This window comes from Rhinolophus hipposideros (assembly GCF_964194185.1).
Source record: "Rhinolophus hipposideros genome assembly, chromosome: 18".
Classification (NCBI taxonomy): domain Eukaryota; kingdom Metazoa; phylum Chordata; class Mammalia; order Chiroptera; family Rhinolophidae; genus Rhinolophus; species Rhinolophus hipposideros.
The window spans coordinates 43,703,622-43,721,992 of NC_138064.1; the positions used below are offsets into that span (position 1 = coordinate 43,703,622).

The 18,371-nt window shown below is 33.9% G+C and overlaps 1 protein-coding gene across 1 annotated transcript in view; it reads left to right on the forward strand.

Annotated features, from left to right (window-relative positions):
• The window catches only part of GNAT3 (G protein subunit alpha transducin 3), a 52,051-nt gene extending 42,880 nt beyond the window's left edge, over positions 1–9,171 (forward strand). The window contains exons 6-8 of the mRNA XM_081079627.1: positions 3,341–3,470; positions 3,662–3,815; positions 5,314–9,171. Coding sequence (XP_080935753.1) covers positions 3,341–3,470; positions 3,662–3,815; positions 5,314–5,504 — 475 coding nt within the window. The 3' untranslated portion in view covers positions 5,505–9,171. The remainder of the gene's footprint in view (positions 1–3,340; positions 3,471–3,661; positions 3,816–5,313) is intronic.
• Positions 9,172–18,371: the final 9,200 nt, after the last annotated feature.

An 18,371-nucleotide genomic window follows, 5' to 3' on the forward strand; every position in this document is an offset into this window, starting at 1 on the left:
CCCATCCCCTTGCTTTTAGTCTTTGTGAATCTTTTGATCTGAAATAAGTCTCTTAAGGTAGTATATGTAAGGATCTTGTTTCCTGAATCCATTTACATTGAAAGTACTTGTTGATAGATATGTAGTTATTACCATTTTATTATTCATATTTTTGATTTTTTTTTCTCATCTTAAAGAAATCCTTCTAACATTTCTTATAATACTGGATTGGTGGTGATTAACTCCTATAGCTTTTTTTGTTTGTTTGGGAAGCTACTTATTTGTCCTTCAATTCTAAATATTAGTTTTCTGGGTAAAGTTATTTTGGTTGTATGTCCTTGCTTTTCAACACTTTGAATATTTCATGCTAATCCCTTCTCGCCTGGGAAGTTTCAGTTGAGAAATCAGTTGACAGTCTTATGGGAGCTCCCTTGTAGGTAACTGACTGCCTTTCTTTTGCTGCTTTTAAGATTCTCTCCTTGTCTTTAACCTTTGTCATTTTAATTATGATATTTCTTGTTGTGGACCTCTTTGGGTTCATTTCTTTAAGACTCTCTGTCTTTCATGGTCTTGTATGTCTATTTGCCAGCCTAAGGACGTTTTCACTCATAACTTCTTCAAATAGGTTTCAATTCCTTGCTCTCTCTCTTCTCTTTTTGGTACTCGTATACTGTGAATGTTGGTCTGTATGATATTGTCCAAGGGGCCCTTAAACTATCCTCCTTTTTTGGTTTTTTTTTTTCATTTTTTTGTTCTGACTGGGTGTTTTCTACTACATAATCTTTTAAGTTACTGATTCAGTCCTCTGTTTCATCTAATCTAGTGTTGATTCCCTCTAATGTATTTTTAATGTCAGTTACTGTATTCTTTATTTTTGACTGGTTCTTTTTTATGTTTTCCATATCCAATTTTATGTTTCCTTTCTTTTTGTTGAAGTTCTCCCTGAGATCACTGAGCATGCTTATAACCAGTGTTTTCAACTCTATCTCTTGTAGATTGCTTGTTTCCTTTTTTTTTTTTTTTTTTAGTTCTTTTTCTGGAGCTTTGCTCCATTCCTTCATTTAGGACATGTTTTTTTTTGTCTCTCCATTTTGGCTGCCTCCCTGTGTTTGTTATGTATTAGGTAAGGCTGCTATGTCTCCTGGTCTTGGTAGAGTGCCCTTATGTAGCAGGTGTCCTATGGGACTAAGTGGCACAGTCTCCCTGGTCTCCTGAGCTAGGTGCTCCAGGTGTGTTCCTTGTGTGGGTTGTGTGTGCCCTCCTGTAGTATTTGAAAGTTGGTTGCTGTTTGCACATCAATGGAAGGGTTTGATCCTCAGGCTGATTGGTTGTGAGGACTGGCCGTGACTGCAGTGCAGAGCTGTTCAGCGGCTGACCCTCTGGAGCACGATTTGCTTTAGCAAGGCTCTGGTACCTGCCCAGTATGCCCTTTCTGTGTGTCATCCTCTGGAAGGACAGGGTGATACTCCAGCTCAGTCTGACTCTGACCACGGGATGTGCCAGCACCAGGGCCCCTCCATATGCCAAGTTCAGCCACAGCCTGTGTCCATCTCGGGAACACCTAGTATGAACCACAAAGCAATCTGCAGATGGCTGGTACCAGCACTGAGCTTGTAGGTGCCTTGAGAGGCCAAGCTGCAAATCAAATCCAGCTGTCACTAGTGTCGGGTTTGGGACTGCTCAGCAAGAGGTACTGGACAACTAAAGCCAAATACTGCTTGTTTGGGTTTTGTGAAACTGTGAGAAATTTTAGGAAAGTCTGCAGCCAAAACTGGCCATTTGTATGGAAGAGCCACTGGAAGCAGCTTGTACCCAAAAGATGGGTGTGGCGGGGTCTGAAGGAATTCAGGGCATGGTGGATGAATGGTGTTAGCTATGTTGATGGAGACTCAAATATGGAAGCCACCTGTGTCAGCATGCTGGGAAGTAGAGGGCTCAACAAAGAAACAATGGATTCTGTCAGCACTTCTGTCTGGGAGAAAGCTGCCCCTCCAATTCAGCTAGACTCCAGGTGATTCTCAGTGATGGTTGTTCTGTAGTTTAGTTTTAATTTTAATGTGGTCATTAGAGAAGGCAGGTGCAATGTTTACCTACTTTGAAATCTTGACAGGAAGTCTGCCAATTTTAAATGTGTTGTTTGTTTTTTGCTATTGAATTGTATGATTTATTTATTTTGACTCTTTACCCCTTACCAGATATTTGCAATTTTTTTTCCTATTTAGTAGGTCTTTTTTTTTACTTTCTTGATAGTTTCCTTTGTTGTGCAAAAGCTTTTTCATTCAACATATTCCCACTTTCTTATTTCTGCTTTTGTTGCTTTTGCTTTTGGTTTCAGATTTAAAAAGTCATTAGCAAGACCTATATCAAGGAGTTTTCACTTATTTTTTCTTCTAGGAGTTTTATGGTTTCAGGTCTTACCCTCAAATTTTTAATCCATCCTGGGTTAATTTTTGTGTATGGGGTAAGACTATCATTCAGTTTCATTCTTTTTCATAGAATCCAGTTTTCCCAACACCATTTAATGAAGAGACTGTCCTTTCCCCATTATATATTCTTGGCTCCTTTGTCATAAATTAATTGACCATACATGCACAGGTTTATTTCTGAGCTCTCTATTTTGTTCTAGTGTGTCTATGTGTCTGTTTTTATGCTGATGCTATGCTGTATTAATTACTATATCTTTGTAATATAGTTTGAAATCAGGGAACATGATGCCTCATGCTTTGTTCTTCTTTCTCAAAATTGCTTTGGCTATTGGGGGTCTTTTATGGTTTCTTACTAATTTTAGGATTTTTGTTGTATTGCTGTGATAATTATCATTGGAATTTTTGATAAGGATTACATTGATTCTGGAAATCGCTTTGGGTAGTAAGGACATTTTAACAACATTAAGTCTTTCAATTCATGATCAATTTAAATAACTGTTTGAGGGCAAGAATGAATGAATGTGGAAGGAGCTAAGAAAATATCCATGAATCATAGTATCAGAACTATGGTAGCTTCCAATCTTCTTGTTGGTTCTGTCAATTCAAGACTATATATAGACTTTGATCAGAATCTCCTAAGGCTAACTTTCTTACTAAAACTCTAAACTACTTTAAATTTCCCAGGTGCCCAAAGTCAGTGTGTGAATTATTTTATTCTAGTCTGCATGAATTTAAAAAAGAAAAAGAAATTTCTTTTTTTAGTGCTAGAAACGAAAATTGGCCAAATAAGACTTATTCTATAATCAATAAAAATTGAAAAGGAAACGTTTAAAGATACGACAGCATCCATCTATAAGTATAAATATTAATCTTACTGTAAATTGTGGAGGATATTTGTAAAATTTGTTATTCTGTTATTTTTTACTTTTTTAAAGAATGTTCGATGTAGGTGGACAGAGATCTGAAAGAAAGAAATGGATTCACTGCTTTGAAGGTGTTACATGCATAATATTTTGTGCTGCACTCAGTGCCTATGACATGGTCCTAGTGGAAGACGAAGAAGTGGTAAGTCCAAAAGGAAAATAATGCCAGGGTGAAAAACATGAGTTTGTAGTTTCCAACATTACAACCACATTTTCTATCACAATTAAGGCCTTCCAAAAAAAGATGTTATTTCTAGACCCTTGTTTATAATGCCCAACATGAGTATTTTGCAAATAATAATCCCACACATTTTCATCTTTTAAACCACACAGAACAGAATGCATGAAAGCCTTCACCTGTTCAACAGTATCTGTAATCACAAGTACTTTGCAACCACCTCCATTGTCCTGTTTCTCAATAAAAAAGATCTCTTTCAAGAAAAAGTAACCAAAGTGCATCTTAGTGTCTGCTTTCCAGAATACACTGGTAAGATACTTTTCCTTTAACTACATAGTAGTGAATTCTTGTCATATAGCTGGAATCATACAGTATGTGGAATTTTCTAACTTCTTTCATTTTTCAATTTTAAATGGAGTATGCATTTGAATGACCTTATCTTTCCATAGGTTGATAGCTCATTTGTTTTTATTGCTGAATAATATTATGTTTCATAAACTAGTTTCTTTATCATTTCACCTATTGAAGGACATCTTGGTTGCCTCCAATTTGGGGTAATCGTGAATAAAGCTGCTAAAAACATCCTCATACTGGTTTTTGTATGGACAGAATTTTTGGTGTAAATACCCAGGCACACAAGTTCTGGATTGTATGATAAGAAATTGTTTAGTTTTGTAAGAAATTACCAAACTGTCTTCCAATGTGCCTGTTTCATTTTGCATTCCCACCATCATTAAATGAGAGTTCCTGGGGCTCCACATCTTTGTCATCATTTAGTGTGGTCAGTGTTTTGGATTTTAGCCAAGTTCTTTGTTTTAAAGATTGTTCCTCCTGGAATTTTTCTCTTAGTAACATTAAAGTGGGAACAAAATCTTACCTCCTTGGAAAATCTTTGTGCTATTGTCTTAGCCTGTGTAAGGTCCCTACGAAGCAATTTCTCTTATAAAGTACATCAATGGGTCACCTTTAGCTGCCCTGTATTGATTAGCCTTCCTATTTTATTTCTGCCTTTTCCCAATTGACCCACTGTGTATCCTGCTACGAGTCTAATCTTGCTCGACACAGCCTTCACTGGCTCTTTATTAAACTCTACTAAATCATCAGTCAAGAATAATTGTCTGTAGTCTTACATATCTCATCACAGCTACTTTGTTTGGTTTAGCAACATAGTTCATAATCTGGCTCAAACCAGCTGTTCTACTTCATTTCCTACAATTCCTCTAAATAAACCTTTAATTTCCACTCGACTGGATTCTCCAAAGTACATATTCACTTCCTAACCCTACCATCAAATCTAGTGTTACAGGCCATTCTCACTCTCACTTTTGGTTTTTCACTCATACTATTTTTCTTCTCTATTCTAGCTATTTCCCAAGGTCCAGCTCAAATACGAACTCATTCTGTAGTTCAGTCATGTATAATTTATGTTCTTCATTCAGTTTATATTAAAGCACATGCACACACCCATGTACATATATACATACATAGCCTTTCACATACATGTCATATGATATATATATAATTACTTTATATATACATATATACATATATATATATATAATTACTTCTACTGTATTATGAGGTTTTTGATTCAGAGGTTACATTTCAGTGGGTAGGCATACTTCCTAGCACAAAGTAGGTGTCACGTAAATCCCAGATAACTGACTATTACCAATATTGATTTTTCAATACAGAGTATATCAAATAGCAGCTCAAAAAGTGAAATTCTAAAATTTACCAATATTTATATTTTATTTTTAATTCAATTAAAGTTTACTACTTTATTATTATTATTTTTTTTAACAAGGTCCAAATACATTTGAAGATGCAGGGAACTACATTAAGAACCAGTTTCTAGACCTGAATTTAAAAAAAGAAGATAAGGAAATTTATTCTCACATGACCTGCGCTACAGATACCCAAAATGTCAAGTTTGTGTTTGACGCAGTAACAGATATAATAATCAAAGAGAATCTGAAAGACTGTGGGCTTTTCTAATCAATCCTTTTTTCTCCCATTTTTGCTTATGTACATTTTTCAAGATATGAAAGGAATGAGGCTATGTGATGTGTTTAGTTTTAATAGATATTAACTTATTTAAAAATATATTAGCATTATAAAGCAAAACAGTTTCACACAAAGTTTTAATGTATTGTCACCTATATCTGGGTAAGTTTCCATTACTCTGGGACATTGTGATTGGGAGTATTTTTGAAGTCCTCAGGTCTGACAACTGATACATTTTAGAAATGTTAAATCAGTACATATCACTGACACCGAATGTGGTTAGAAATAAATTTCTGCATTATGGCCCGTTTTTAATTACAGAATAATGAAAAATGAAAGGTAATCCATATTATTGTCCAGATTTTGAGGTTCATTCATTTCTGTTATTAATGTAACTGTGCCTGTTCTGTCAAGACTATTGAAAGATGATACATGTGGTGTTTTATTGGTCAAAATGAAGCATGTACTTGCTATTGGGAAACTATATATGCAAAAGAAATGCATGCTTTTTTTTTTACTTAGAAAATATCATTAATACTGAATTTACCCTTAGAATTGAGGATTTCAATAACTGTTTTGCACCAGTGTGGTAGGAAACGGGACCATGTATGGCTGAGTACACAATGTGAGACTTTCAGGGTGAACAAGAGTTCTCCATGAACCACTCATTTCCCACATTTTATTCCAGAGCAACAAGGAACATTATCATAATTGATGATACAGGGTTAATTCTAGACTGCAAAAGAGAAAAAAATAACTCAATGTCTTAGCACTACTAGGTTTTGGTTTTGGGGATAAGAAGTAGAAAGAGTGAGTAGTTAAAGATGTTTTAGAAGAGTAACACTGAGCTTCTCTATTAGTACTCTATGGTTCATTCTAAATGTTATACAGTATGCCAATGGTCAAAGCCTCCTTTTTCAAAGCTATTTTGGGGCCTTACAAACCAAAATTATTATTTATGAGCAGAAAAGATGACCTCTTTTTAAAGTATATACCACTTACAACGTGTACTTTTTAAGCATGTTTCAATATTTTTACTTTCAACAATTGCAGAAGATGATATAGGTCAAAACAGTGGGTCAGGGCATGAGATGTAGAACTACTCTGAAAAGACAGCTAATTAGGTTTCTATAGTCTAGATGAGATAAAAGAAACATAAATTAGCAAATTGCCAATCCGCAGCGCAGGTTGATTTAGATAGCTCAGTAAGTTACCTTGACTAGAATGTCTCTGGATTTATTTTCAAAAACACAAAAAGAGTTATAAATAAATTTGTCAAATAAAAAATGTCATAAGAAAAATATTTTGGAATTTCTTTGCCAAATATAAATTATTAAGGAGCCTAAGATACCAAGGACCAAAAAAAAAGCATGTGAAAATATTTAGTTCAGACACTCAGTAAAATTTTCTGGCTAAGAACCAATGTCTAAATGAAAAACAATCCAACATTTTGCTAGGAGATATTCAATGCTATGAAATTTTAAATTAAGGTTACAAATACTATCATTTCATCCATTGCTTTGTCTTTTTTTCCCTACTCTACTTTAACTTTGTTCTTTTCCCTCAGTGTGAGGAAAATTTTCCGGAAAGAAGTAAGATACTTTTTGAAATATTACTATTATTAAGATTTTGACTCTCACTTACCTTTAGGATTCCTCTTTTAGATAACTAGGTGGAAAGGGTGGGGTAATAAATGTTTCAATATTTTAAAAATATATAACACATTTCAGTCTGCAGAAAAAATTGACAGGCATCAATATTTATTTATGGAATTATTGTTCTTTAAGTACTTTAAAGTATATGTTAAATGACTAAACTGAAATTAGAGGTCAGTTTGGATTATTAAAACAAACAAAAACAAACAAATGGACAAATTTCTTCTAATCTTGTGATTGAAATTAAAGAAACTTTTCTTGAAAATCAAAAACAGTTGTTATGCTAAACAAATTTTAGTTAAGTAGAAAAATGTTTAATAGAGAAAATATTTTTAATGATTGCTCTCCTTAAAATTGAGTCTATTCCTGATTATACATTTTTTTAATTTTTAATAAAAAATGGTTGGAGTAGATGCATAGCATTTTGAGCTATAAAAAAGTAACAAAATGGAAAATATGGGGAGATATGCTTTAGCCGGAAGAAACTCTCACTGAGACCAGCAATGTTAAAGTTGTTTTAAAGAATTGAAAACACCTGTTTTAATTAAAAATTCAACTTTTTAATTGTACAGTAGACTTCTTGCATTTATAGTGTCTCAAAGAAACAGTCTTAGTTTTTGTCATTCTAAGTTTAAAAGTGAATATACTGATACTTTCCTGTTATTTGACGTTTCGCTTCCTGACTCAGAATGTCTCCAAATCCTGCTTGCCTTAGATTGTTAACACTCCCAACTCATTCATTTCTAAGATTTGTCGAATTGCAGACACACTGCAATACCTCAGCAATCGGGCGCGGGTTTATCTTTAATGGGGTCATTCATGACTACTCCTTCCAGAGTTTTCCCAGAAGCATGAAATGGTCAATAGATAAGTCTTTGCATTGTGGGACTAGTGACTAGAGAGTTAAATGAAGAGGAGTATAAATTGGGTAATACCTTTGTGTCAAAATAGAAATGTTGGCAACTCTAAAAAGAAGCTCTATGGAAAAGAGGTTTCAAATTCTGTGGCATCTACAATATACATTATAGATATCCAATATTTTGTTGATTAACAAAATTTATAAACAAATAGCCATCTTCATGTACATCACACAAATGGGCAGACTACGTTTTCAGGCCCTGAACCTGCCCTAATACAAATATTTTACTTGATCCATCATCCTATTTCAATCACAAAGTGTATTTTAAAATACTTGCAGAGAATTACTCAGGCTTGACTTAATCAAATAATTATGTATACAAGGAAAAAATGAGATTTTTGTGTTGATTTATGGTTTTTACTGTTACACTACTTCAGAATCAGAGGTGGATGTGTTGGTTAACATGTATGGCAACTAAAAATAAAATATTTGTAAGAACTACGCAAATAATTGTGACTTCTCTAACTTAGAATAAATTTAAAAGTAGGAGAGACAACCAACCCTCTGGGATGGAGTAAGTACTCACTAGGTAATATAGAACCAGTTAAGGCCCTCTTCCCATTTAGGTTTTTTTCTGACATTCTTACAAACTATGTATAGCCACATGGGGGCACACTTACATCATGTGTTTTTCTATCCAAATGTTGCAAATGTAATAAATTTGGATTGTCAGTAACTTTAATGAAACATATAATAAAATCTTATTAAGAACCGTAGCTCATTTTGAACTTCTAGTCAATAGTATATGATAGTCTTCTGATAATCATAATATGCACTGTTTTAGTTAAATTTGTGAATAACAAAGCTATTGAAACAGCTCCACATTTGTTTAGTGTTTTGCAGATATTTACTCATGCTCTAACATTTTTTTGACATTTTCAAACTGTTGTTTAAATCTAAGTTATCATTAATGTTGTGAAGTGTGTTTTTCTCTTAATCTGTAGTGTGCCTAAAAATCTTGATTAGCTCACAATGAAAGGAAGAAAAAAATAATTTAATGGCTAACAACTATGTTTTGTGGATAGTTACAAATTGCTGCTTATTAATGTGTATCTTTTCAGTAAATTAAAATTTCATTCTGCTATAACATTAACCACTGCATTATTCTGCTTATTACAACTTTTTCCACAATCACCACTCTACCAAATCAAGAGGAAAATAAGTTCTCTGTAACATTTTGCTATTGCCAGCACAGCAGCCGCCCACACATTTTTCCTTGGTAATAGCACAATTTTTATTTTAAACCACATTTGTCACACTAGTTAAGAAATAAATAGTCACATGAAAGAAAAAGGAAATAAAAAGATCCTAATTTACTTCTCAGGGACAGTAATGACCTTCTTATTATTACACCTTTCAGGTAAAGAATAACACATGAGACACAAAGGCAAAGGGATTATTCCATTTGAAAGACCTTCATATTTTATAAATTAGTAAGGTTGAAACAAGACCTAGCACACATATGTGATTTTAAGTCATTTTTTTCAATGTATATTGCTGTGAGTTTTCTTTTCTGAAAATGAAAAATGGTCACATATTAAATATCCTTATAGCATCAAGACCAATGAAGATTGTATACATTTTATCATAGTAAAAGCCTTACATTGGAGAAAATGATTGCACTTATTCTTAGCATAGAAAGTTTAGCATAAAAATCACACCATGCGGGATGCCAGAGATAAAAGTGATCTATGCTACAATTATCTTATCCAATGATAATCTGAATATTTTATTATCTAAAAATATTGATGTACACGTGTACATTTGTAATAGCACAAGTTATCAGCCAGCAAAAGAAACACTTCTCTTTTCCATGGAGTAGGTCAGTTCATTCATCATAGTGAGTCCACAAATGTTTAGTCAGTCTTTATTATATTCAAGAAACAATCACTTCACATTTTTATTCACAAATATGGTGTACTCCGCAGCAGTACCTATAACAGAGAAGCATAATCATCTCCAATTCTTGAAACAAAAAGTAGAAACTTTTATTATAAAAATACGTAAACCGTATATGTTATTTCAAATGCAGAAGTTCTTATTCTTTTTCCATAATTCTGTTCTGTTGTAAATGTAAAAGAAATACTGCTAAGCAATAACCACAGTGTTTTGCTATAAACCAGCAGTGGAAGTATCTGGACAGTTGTATTCTGGACCAGGATGAGAAGGCTTCATTAAACTCACAGATTCCAACAGCAAATTTCTCATCAGGTAATTCATTGTGAATCTGTGGCAATGTTCTCTTGAACTACGTTTCTCCCCCAGCCCTCCCGGGACAGGTGACAAGGTCTCTGTAGGGAACCCTGGACTGTGCCTGAGTTTAAATCTCAAAGCTCCTTTGCAGGACATTGAACAATTCTTAATTTTTTCCATGTGGCTCTTTTTCTTACCTATGGATGAACAGCATAGATTAAAGAATCATCACAGACCAATATATAGACTCAGCTTCTAAGGCAGCAATTTCTTTTGAAAACTGATACCAGAGTAAGCTTGTTTTAACTGAGTTATTAAAAGAAAACAAAAACAGGAAAAGAAATGATATGTAAAAGAGTTTTAATTCACATTTAAAATGTGACGCTGTTTAAAATGTGTGATTTTCCTTTTCTTTTCAGTTTTAAATTGAAGGTTTGCAAGTGTTATTTGTTCCTAGGAAGGAGAATCAAGCACTTAACATTGCCTCTACTCAAGGGCAACAATTAATTGTTTAGCCTGGTCGTCCTCTCTTGGACATCCCCCATGAGCTTTGGGACCACCTACACGAGGCTACAGGAATATGTCAGAAATCTCTGTTTTGTCGAAGCCACTTGCCACATCCCATTAGTATCATAGGGATCATAACAAGCTTCTAGAGAGGAAGTCAGACCCATCAGTATTCCAAGAAATGATAGTACTAACCCTAAGGACATGTAAAAGCAAGTGACATGCCTCTTGCCTGTGCTACCACACTGATGCCTCTGTAACAAGAGACCCATCAGGATGACTCAGGGGGCTTGAAAGGAGGCTGCTGATCCAGAGCAGACATGTAAGTCAGATGGATTGTTTGAGTCTTTGCATAATGACTGCAGCACCTCACAAAGCCTGTAGCAGCTAGTCCATTATCTAAAACACACACAACGTAAACTTAAAATGTGAACATTTCTTTTGTCTACCTGCTTATAAAGGCAGAATTATATCATGTGACGGGCTGTCTTTAAAAGAGCAAAACAGAATAATAAAGGAATCAACCTTTAGTACCTTTAGACATTTTATTTCATAACCTTGTTTATACAATAACAATAAATAAAGCGTATCCTGTTTTGATTTACTACTAATATTTTATATTCTTCCTTTTAAAACTGTCTTCAGACTTTCAAAAGCAACTTCTTTCCCCTGAATAATAAAGATATTTTAAACTGCATATGTAAACAACTACTTGACGAACAAATCATGTTTTCACCAGAGTATCAGTTACTTTTAAAGCTAGTATCATCTATACTATAAAGGACCTTTATCTGTAACATTCCAAAAGATTTGAACCATATACCTGATCAAAGTTGTATCATAGAGCTTTGGGAAATGCTCACATCTCAAAGCATTCACTATACCTTGGAGAATTAGTGAACAGAGTAATGATACTTTAATGTCTATAAATATAAGTAGATAATAGTATAATTCCTATTTGTATGTTTTCTGTAATCCAAATATTTTATTGTCTTTTAAATTTCTCACATTTTAATATATCTTTACATAAAAATATTTCCTTCACTGAGATATATAAATATTAGGTTGGTGCAAAAGTAATCACGGTTTTTGCAATTTTTTTTTTAAATAATTTTTATTGGGGAACATTGGGGGACAGTGTGCTTCTCTAGGGCCCATCAGCTCCAAGTAGTTGTCCTTCAATCTAGTTGTAGGGGGTGCAGCTCAGCTTCAAGTCCAGTTGCTGTTTTCAATCTTTAGTTGCAGGGAATTGAACCGGCAAATTTTGTTGTTGAGAGCGCAAGCTCTAACCAACTGAGCCATCCAGCCGGCCCCTGCAATTATTTTTAACTTTCTAAACTGCAATTACTTTTGCACCAACCTAATATATTTAGTTGTTTGTGATAGATTTCAGATGAAAATCAATAAAGACTTATTCTTGATGAAGTGTAGTAATGTGATCTTTGATACAGACATAGCTCCATCATTTCTGTTAATCGTGTGTGTGTGTGTGTGTGTGTGTGTGTGTGTGTGTTTGTGTAACTTAGGGAAACCATCATAAAATTTTTAAGTTTGTAATCTTGCCTTAATTGTATAAATTCATCAAATCTAGGAAACCTCCATAGTTTGTTTTCTTGCTGTAAAGTACGGAGTCAGGATGCTGAATCCAATCTCCTACACCATCTCATGCTTCGTGACAACCTAAAACACCTTTGCTAAATATAGTTTAAAAGTACTTTTAAACAAATGAGAACTGCCAGTTAATTAGTCCTTGTTGAACTCACAAATTTAAGTCCAATCATTTGGGCATTGTAAATTTTCATATACAATTCCTGAGAACTCATTAATGAAACAAATAAAAATAAAAAGCTTTAAAGAAAGATTCGATAAATTTCTAGTGCCCATAGATTCAGTCTGTGCACTCAGTTGTGTTTTAAGTCTAAAAATATAACCAACATCACTTTCAATTTTTAAAGAGATTTCAAGAGACACGCTATTTCTCACGCATAATGACCAGAACAAATTACAATTAGTTTATAATCTATTAATGTCACACAGCGTGAATGGAGAATGTGCACAATTTGACTTTCCGGTGATCATAGAAGAGTCTACAAAATTTGTTGCGATATTTACCTGCTGAAAACAATATTTTCACATTGAAAGTCTTTTTTCTTTTTTAAGCTAAATCAAGCCTTTGCGTAGCTTCAGACCCCATCTCCGCAGAGGCCCAGCAGATGTCTGTTTACATTACCTTTATGAGCTGTGGCAACAAAATGCCCAGCTGAGCCACAGCATTTTACAAGTGCTCCAAACCCAGGAGGCTAGCATATCGAACATCCACATACTAATTGTGACATTAATCTCCAACCATCAGCTGACTAAGGATGTTAGATCTGAATGGGAAACATGTTGAAGTTTTAAATCACTTCATCAAGTAACTCATGTCATGCCATATTATATTACTATTCTAACAAGGAGTTGCAAGAAGCAAGAATAGTATAGCTGATACCTAAACTGTGCAAGCTGAATATGATAAAACTGCCATCTAGAACTCAAAGGGCATTATTTATTTTTTATCACCTGTCTGTATGGATGATGTTTTACTAAATAGGGTGTTTTCAAACTAACAGAGGATTTGCTCCTTGAAAACCCTTGGATGTTAAACCACAATGAACATTCAACTATATTATAGACTACTTTATCTTTTGGAGGTAGAATGTAGTCCCCATATTTTATGCTTTCCTTAATGCCTTATAATCATTATGATATACAATAATTATTATATTGTAATGCAATGATACTCTGAGCTGCAATTGAGGGTATAGGTTTCATTGTATTCATTGTGACAGAGAGTCACATGTGTGAGAAATTAATTTGTGTTACCAGGAAAAAAAGCTCTTGCCATTAAAGACAAACAAGCAAGAGACACCTCTCCTCTATTATGGAGGAAATAAATATAAATAGAGGAGAAAACTGCCAAGTAAGGGTTCTTCAGTTAGACACCTGTGCTGGTATCTCAGCTCTCTCCCTGATTAGTTGCATAGACTGGAGCAAAGTCTTTACCTCCTAAGTGTCCATATATATAAAGTGAGAAAAATATTAACAGCTACAGATGAGAGCTCAGGAATAAATGAGATAATGCATGGGGAGTGCTTAGAAGAGTACTTGACACATATTAAGAGATTATGTATTATTAATGAAGGGGGCAAAATATTAATATGCAATTGTAATGTTGTATATAGAATTATAAAGTGGATTCACGTATAACAGAAGATTTGATTGCATAAAGTAAGGGATTTGAGGAAGGTGGAGGTGAAAGAGGAAGAGATTTGGAAGAAGTAACCTCAAACTATTCATATGTTGATTAAAATGAGGGTGTTAAGTGCCAAGTAAGGGTTCATTGTCATAGAGATTCACATGTGTGAGGAGTTCATTTGAGTTACTATTTTTCTCTATATATTGCAAATATTAGTTCATCTTACTGGCAGCATCCAATGATATTAGCAACCCTTATTTCATCTTTGCTATACTATGTTTAATAATTATATTCATTGTGTTAGGCCTAAAGATTATTTTTATTCATTTATTTACTTGTTAATCCTCCTATCTGTTCATCCATCCACTAACCCATTCATTTATTCGTTTAATTTTTTAAATAAAGAACTAGTACTATAAACAGGCACTTTGAAAGTTACTGCGGAATCAGTCAAGTTTAATATGAGGGTTCTGTCACCAAGACACTTTCAGATTAATACACAGTTTCCAACATTGGACTACTTCAGCAAAAATAAGAGTTCAGGAATTAGTTTTGTTAAATTTTTGACACAGAAGGTTAAATAAAGTGAAGTGTTTCTTTAATGCTGTATATCTCTGAGAAGGAGACAAAGTATAAGAACTTTTTAAAACCCTTGTTTCTGTAGCAAGTGATTTAGGAACTATGGTTTGGGAAATGTTAGGTAATACGTTAACAATAATAACATTATTGCATGGATTTTGTGATAGGTTTTTTGGGCAAATGCTTTTTGTACTTACTTCTTGGTTTTCAGTTCTGTTCAGAATAAGATGATGTGTCCACAAACAAAATTTCAGTGAAATAAGGGACTATTTATATTTCTTTAGACCATGCACATGGGTAACAGATTTCAGCACAGTAAAAGGCCGCTTTGATGATTGACTTAAAGTCCAGGTCTCAGGGCAAGGAGAACTGTCCTGGGCCTGGGGAAGCTAGCTGGCACATAAGGGTTCTGTGCCAGGAATCAGCACTGCTTTTATTTTTCTGAGTGGAGCTTGCATTCTATTTTGTGCAGCAATATTCTTAAAAAACAAACAAACAAACAAACAAAAAACCCTCAATAAGGAGAGGTCCTTGTAGTTCTCCAGGGACGTGATTTTCATCCTGACACTCTGAAGTGAATTGAGCAGCCATCTTTAAGTTATAAAATTGTAGTGCTTAAACCCAAATCAAACCCTAGCAGAAATCTTAATTGTTCCAAAATAGGAACCATTAGACTGGCATTCATCTGATTTATTATCATTTTTAAATGCTGAACCAAAGACAAGATCATCTTCTCTTTCCCTAGGAAACCACTTGTCCCGTTGTATAAAATCCTTATGAAGTCATTCATCTGAGTACACTCTTTTTTGACACTCTAATTTTTCACTGAAGTACTGTTGTAATAACCTCAACATGGCTTTCTCAGCCTAGCTATTTTCCAGACGATTTAATCTACACAATTGAACCTAGAAAAATGTTGGCACTTAGATTGAAATTTCCCAAAAGAATACTCAGTGAAATGTACGAGACACAATTGCACCATTGTGGATTAGTATATACAACACATAATTAGGTATAAACACACTATCAGTATTCAGCTCTAAGTGTTGTACCTCCAGACTTAAAACATAAATAACGATTTCTTTATTACGTAGGAGGACAAACATGTTTCTACCCTTAATAAAAATTAGTCAGATGAAATTCAAAGCATAGTTATGAATCAGGAAAAAGAAAGCAAGATTTTAAAATCTGTTGTAAATAAATGATTTTTATTTTGAACTAGATCGATATGAATGTATTGATGGAAGAAAGAAAATAAGGTAGAAAGGATAGGAGGAAGAATATGATTTTTCCTTAAGACATGTAAATGATTTAATATTTTTTTTCTTATTACTATGTCTATTATAAATTATAGCATAATAAGTATAAAATGCAGTTTACATTATTAAAGAAATAGAACACGATCCCATTAGCACATAGCATGCAAACAGTGATATAGTCAGAGGGGCTGGGAATTTTTTTCTGAATAAATACACTTAAACTGAGGATGAGGATGCAGTAATGAGGTACAGTGAGGAAGAGAAATATTTCAGTCCACAGGAAGTGCATGTGCAAAGATCCTGAGGTAAGAGAAATCATGGCTGCAGCTCTAAGATGAAGGGGTAGAATCGAGTGAGGTAAGGGTTACTTACAACACATTAGGCATTTTTGTCTTTATTTTAAAAGCAAGTGTTCAGAAATGATAAGATTTGCAATTTGAAAATATCATGTTGGCTGTGCTGTGGAAAAATGACTAAAGGAAGGAAGACTAGATTTGTACAAATGAGTGGGCAGCTTCAAAATGTTCCAAAAGGAGATCATAATAAACTGAGCTAGGACAACAGAGATGTAGAATAAAGTGGCAGACAGATGCATAATGTATTTTGGAGGTCAAAGCAACAGACCTTGGTGGTTGATTCATCACTATCAGATGTAATAGGTGTTAGTGCGCTGGGGGAGAAAATTTTAGGGATGGTAGTGACTTACTGAAGTAAGGAGTAGCAGAAGAGGACCAAGTTTGAGGACTAAAGAGAGAGTACATGAGAATGGTTTTGAACATGTTGAATTTGAGGTGCCTCGGAGATATCCTAGTAGAGTTGAGTAGGTAGTTGGAAATTCTTATATAGAGATCAGAGAAGTCTGGACTGGAGATAGATATTTGTGAATCATCAAGAAATAGATAGTAATAGAAACTGTGGTGCAGAGGAGATTGTCTAAGGATATAGAGTAGGGAATACAAGAGCTTAGGATATAGCTTTAAAGAATTATAACAGTTATTTAGCAAAGAGGAGGAAACTGCAAAGGAGACTGCAAAGGAAAGGAAAAGAAGTAGGATTCAGACCAGGGAATGTACAGGAAAAGACAAGATGGAAGAATTTTTCAAAAATTAAGAAGAATAATTAATAGTTTTACTTATGGAAAAGGTCAACAAAGATGAGGCCTGAAAAACATCCATTGGGTTTAGGGACACTCATGTCACTGATTACATTTTGGCAAAATGATAAGGAAATCAGATAATCATGGACTAAGGAATGAGAGGTTAATGGTGACAATGAATACTGACAACATTTTTATTTTAGAAGTCTGACTATGAAGAGGTTAGATACAGCAATGCTGATTTCAAATGCAAATCAATATTTCATATACAATATTTCCCAACAAAAACATTATCTTTACTTTTTTACTCATCCTTTTAACTTCCTTCTACATTTTGTTTCTATTAAATACACAATGCACTTCTGTATCACAGAAGCTGTTAATAGTAATCTTGCTCTAACACAACCCCTCTACCAAGACTGCAGTGGTCCCACCCCTCCATGCAAAGGGTTGAATGGTCTCTAATACACTGAACTCTCCCTCCCTTCTATCCAAAATGAGCATGTGACTTAATTTCACTAGAGAATCCACCCTAGTTCAACCATTTAGTTAACAACTTAACCTTTGTAAATAATTTACCTCTCTTAAATATAATTTGTTCAACTGAAAGGGAAGAGTTATCCAAAATAGAGTCACTTATGTTAAGCCCCATGCCACCAAACTGAGAATTAATTTTGGTTTTGGCTTTCCCAGAAATAGAATCTTAAACCTGTAAGGAATCTCCAGATCAACACTAGTTGGTTAATCTACTAATAGACCTTTGCCATCCCCTAAAGGAAAGTAACCTTGTAATAATCAACTTGTTTTTTTGGCCTACTATATCTTTCTTGTTTCTGCTTCCTTCTGCCTGTAGAAGTCTTTCATTCTGTGCTGCTTTTCATAGTTCCTCTCTATCTGCTAGATTGGATGCAGCCCAACTCATGAATCATTGAATAAAGTCAATGAGATCTTTAAAATTTACTGAGTTGAACTTTTTAACACCAATTTCTGCTCAGTAATTACATGTAAAAACGAATAAGAATTACATAAAATGCTGTTGAGAATATTAATATACAAATGTCAGTTCAGATTAGGTTGAATCATGAAGGTTTATTCTTTATATATCATCATCTTTACAATCGTCATCATCACATTACATTAAAATAGATAGATAGTATGCTATTTCAATCTAATATTCTTAAAAAAAAAAAAAGAACCACAAACTGCTGGTAGATTTCTTCAAGTATTGTACAACATTAATTTTATTATTTACTGAAAGATTAAGAGGTTGGCTTTAAAACAGTGTATTTGATAATTTAGTTTATAATATTTTTTTTCATTTAAGGGCAATTTCTTTATAAATTTGCAAACAAAGATGTGAAAAAGTCAAAGTTTATAATTTTTTCATCCCTTTTATGTTTAACATTATGTTATGT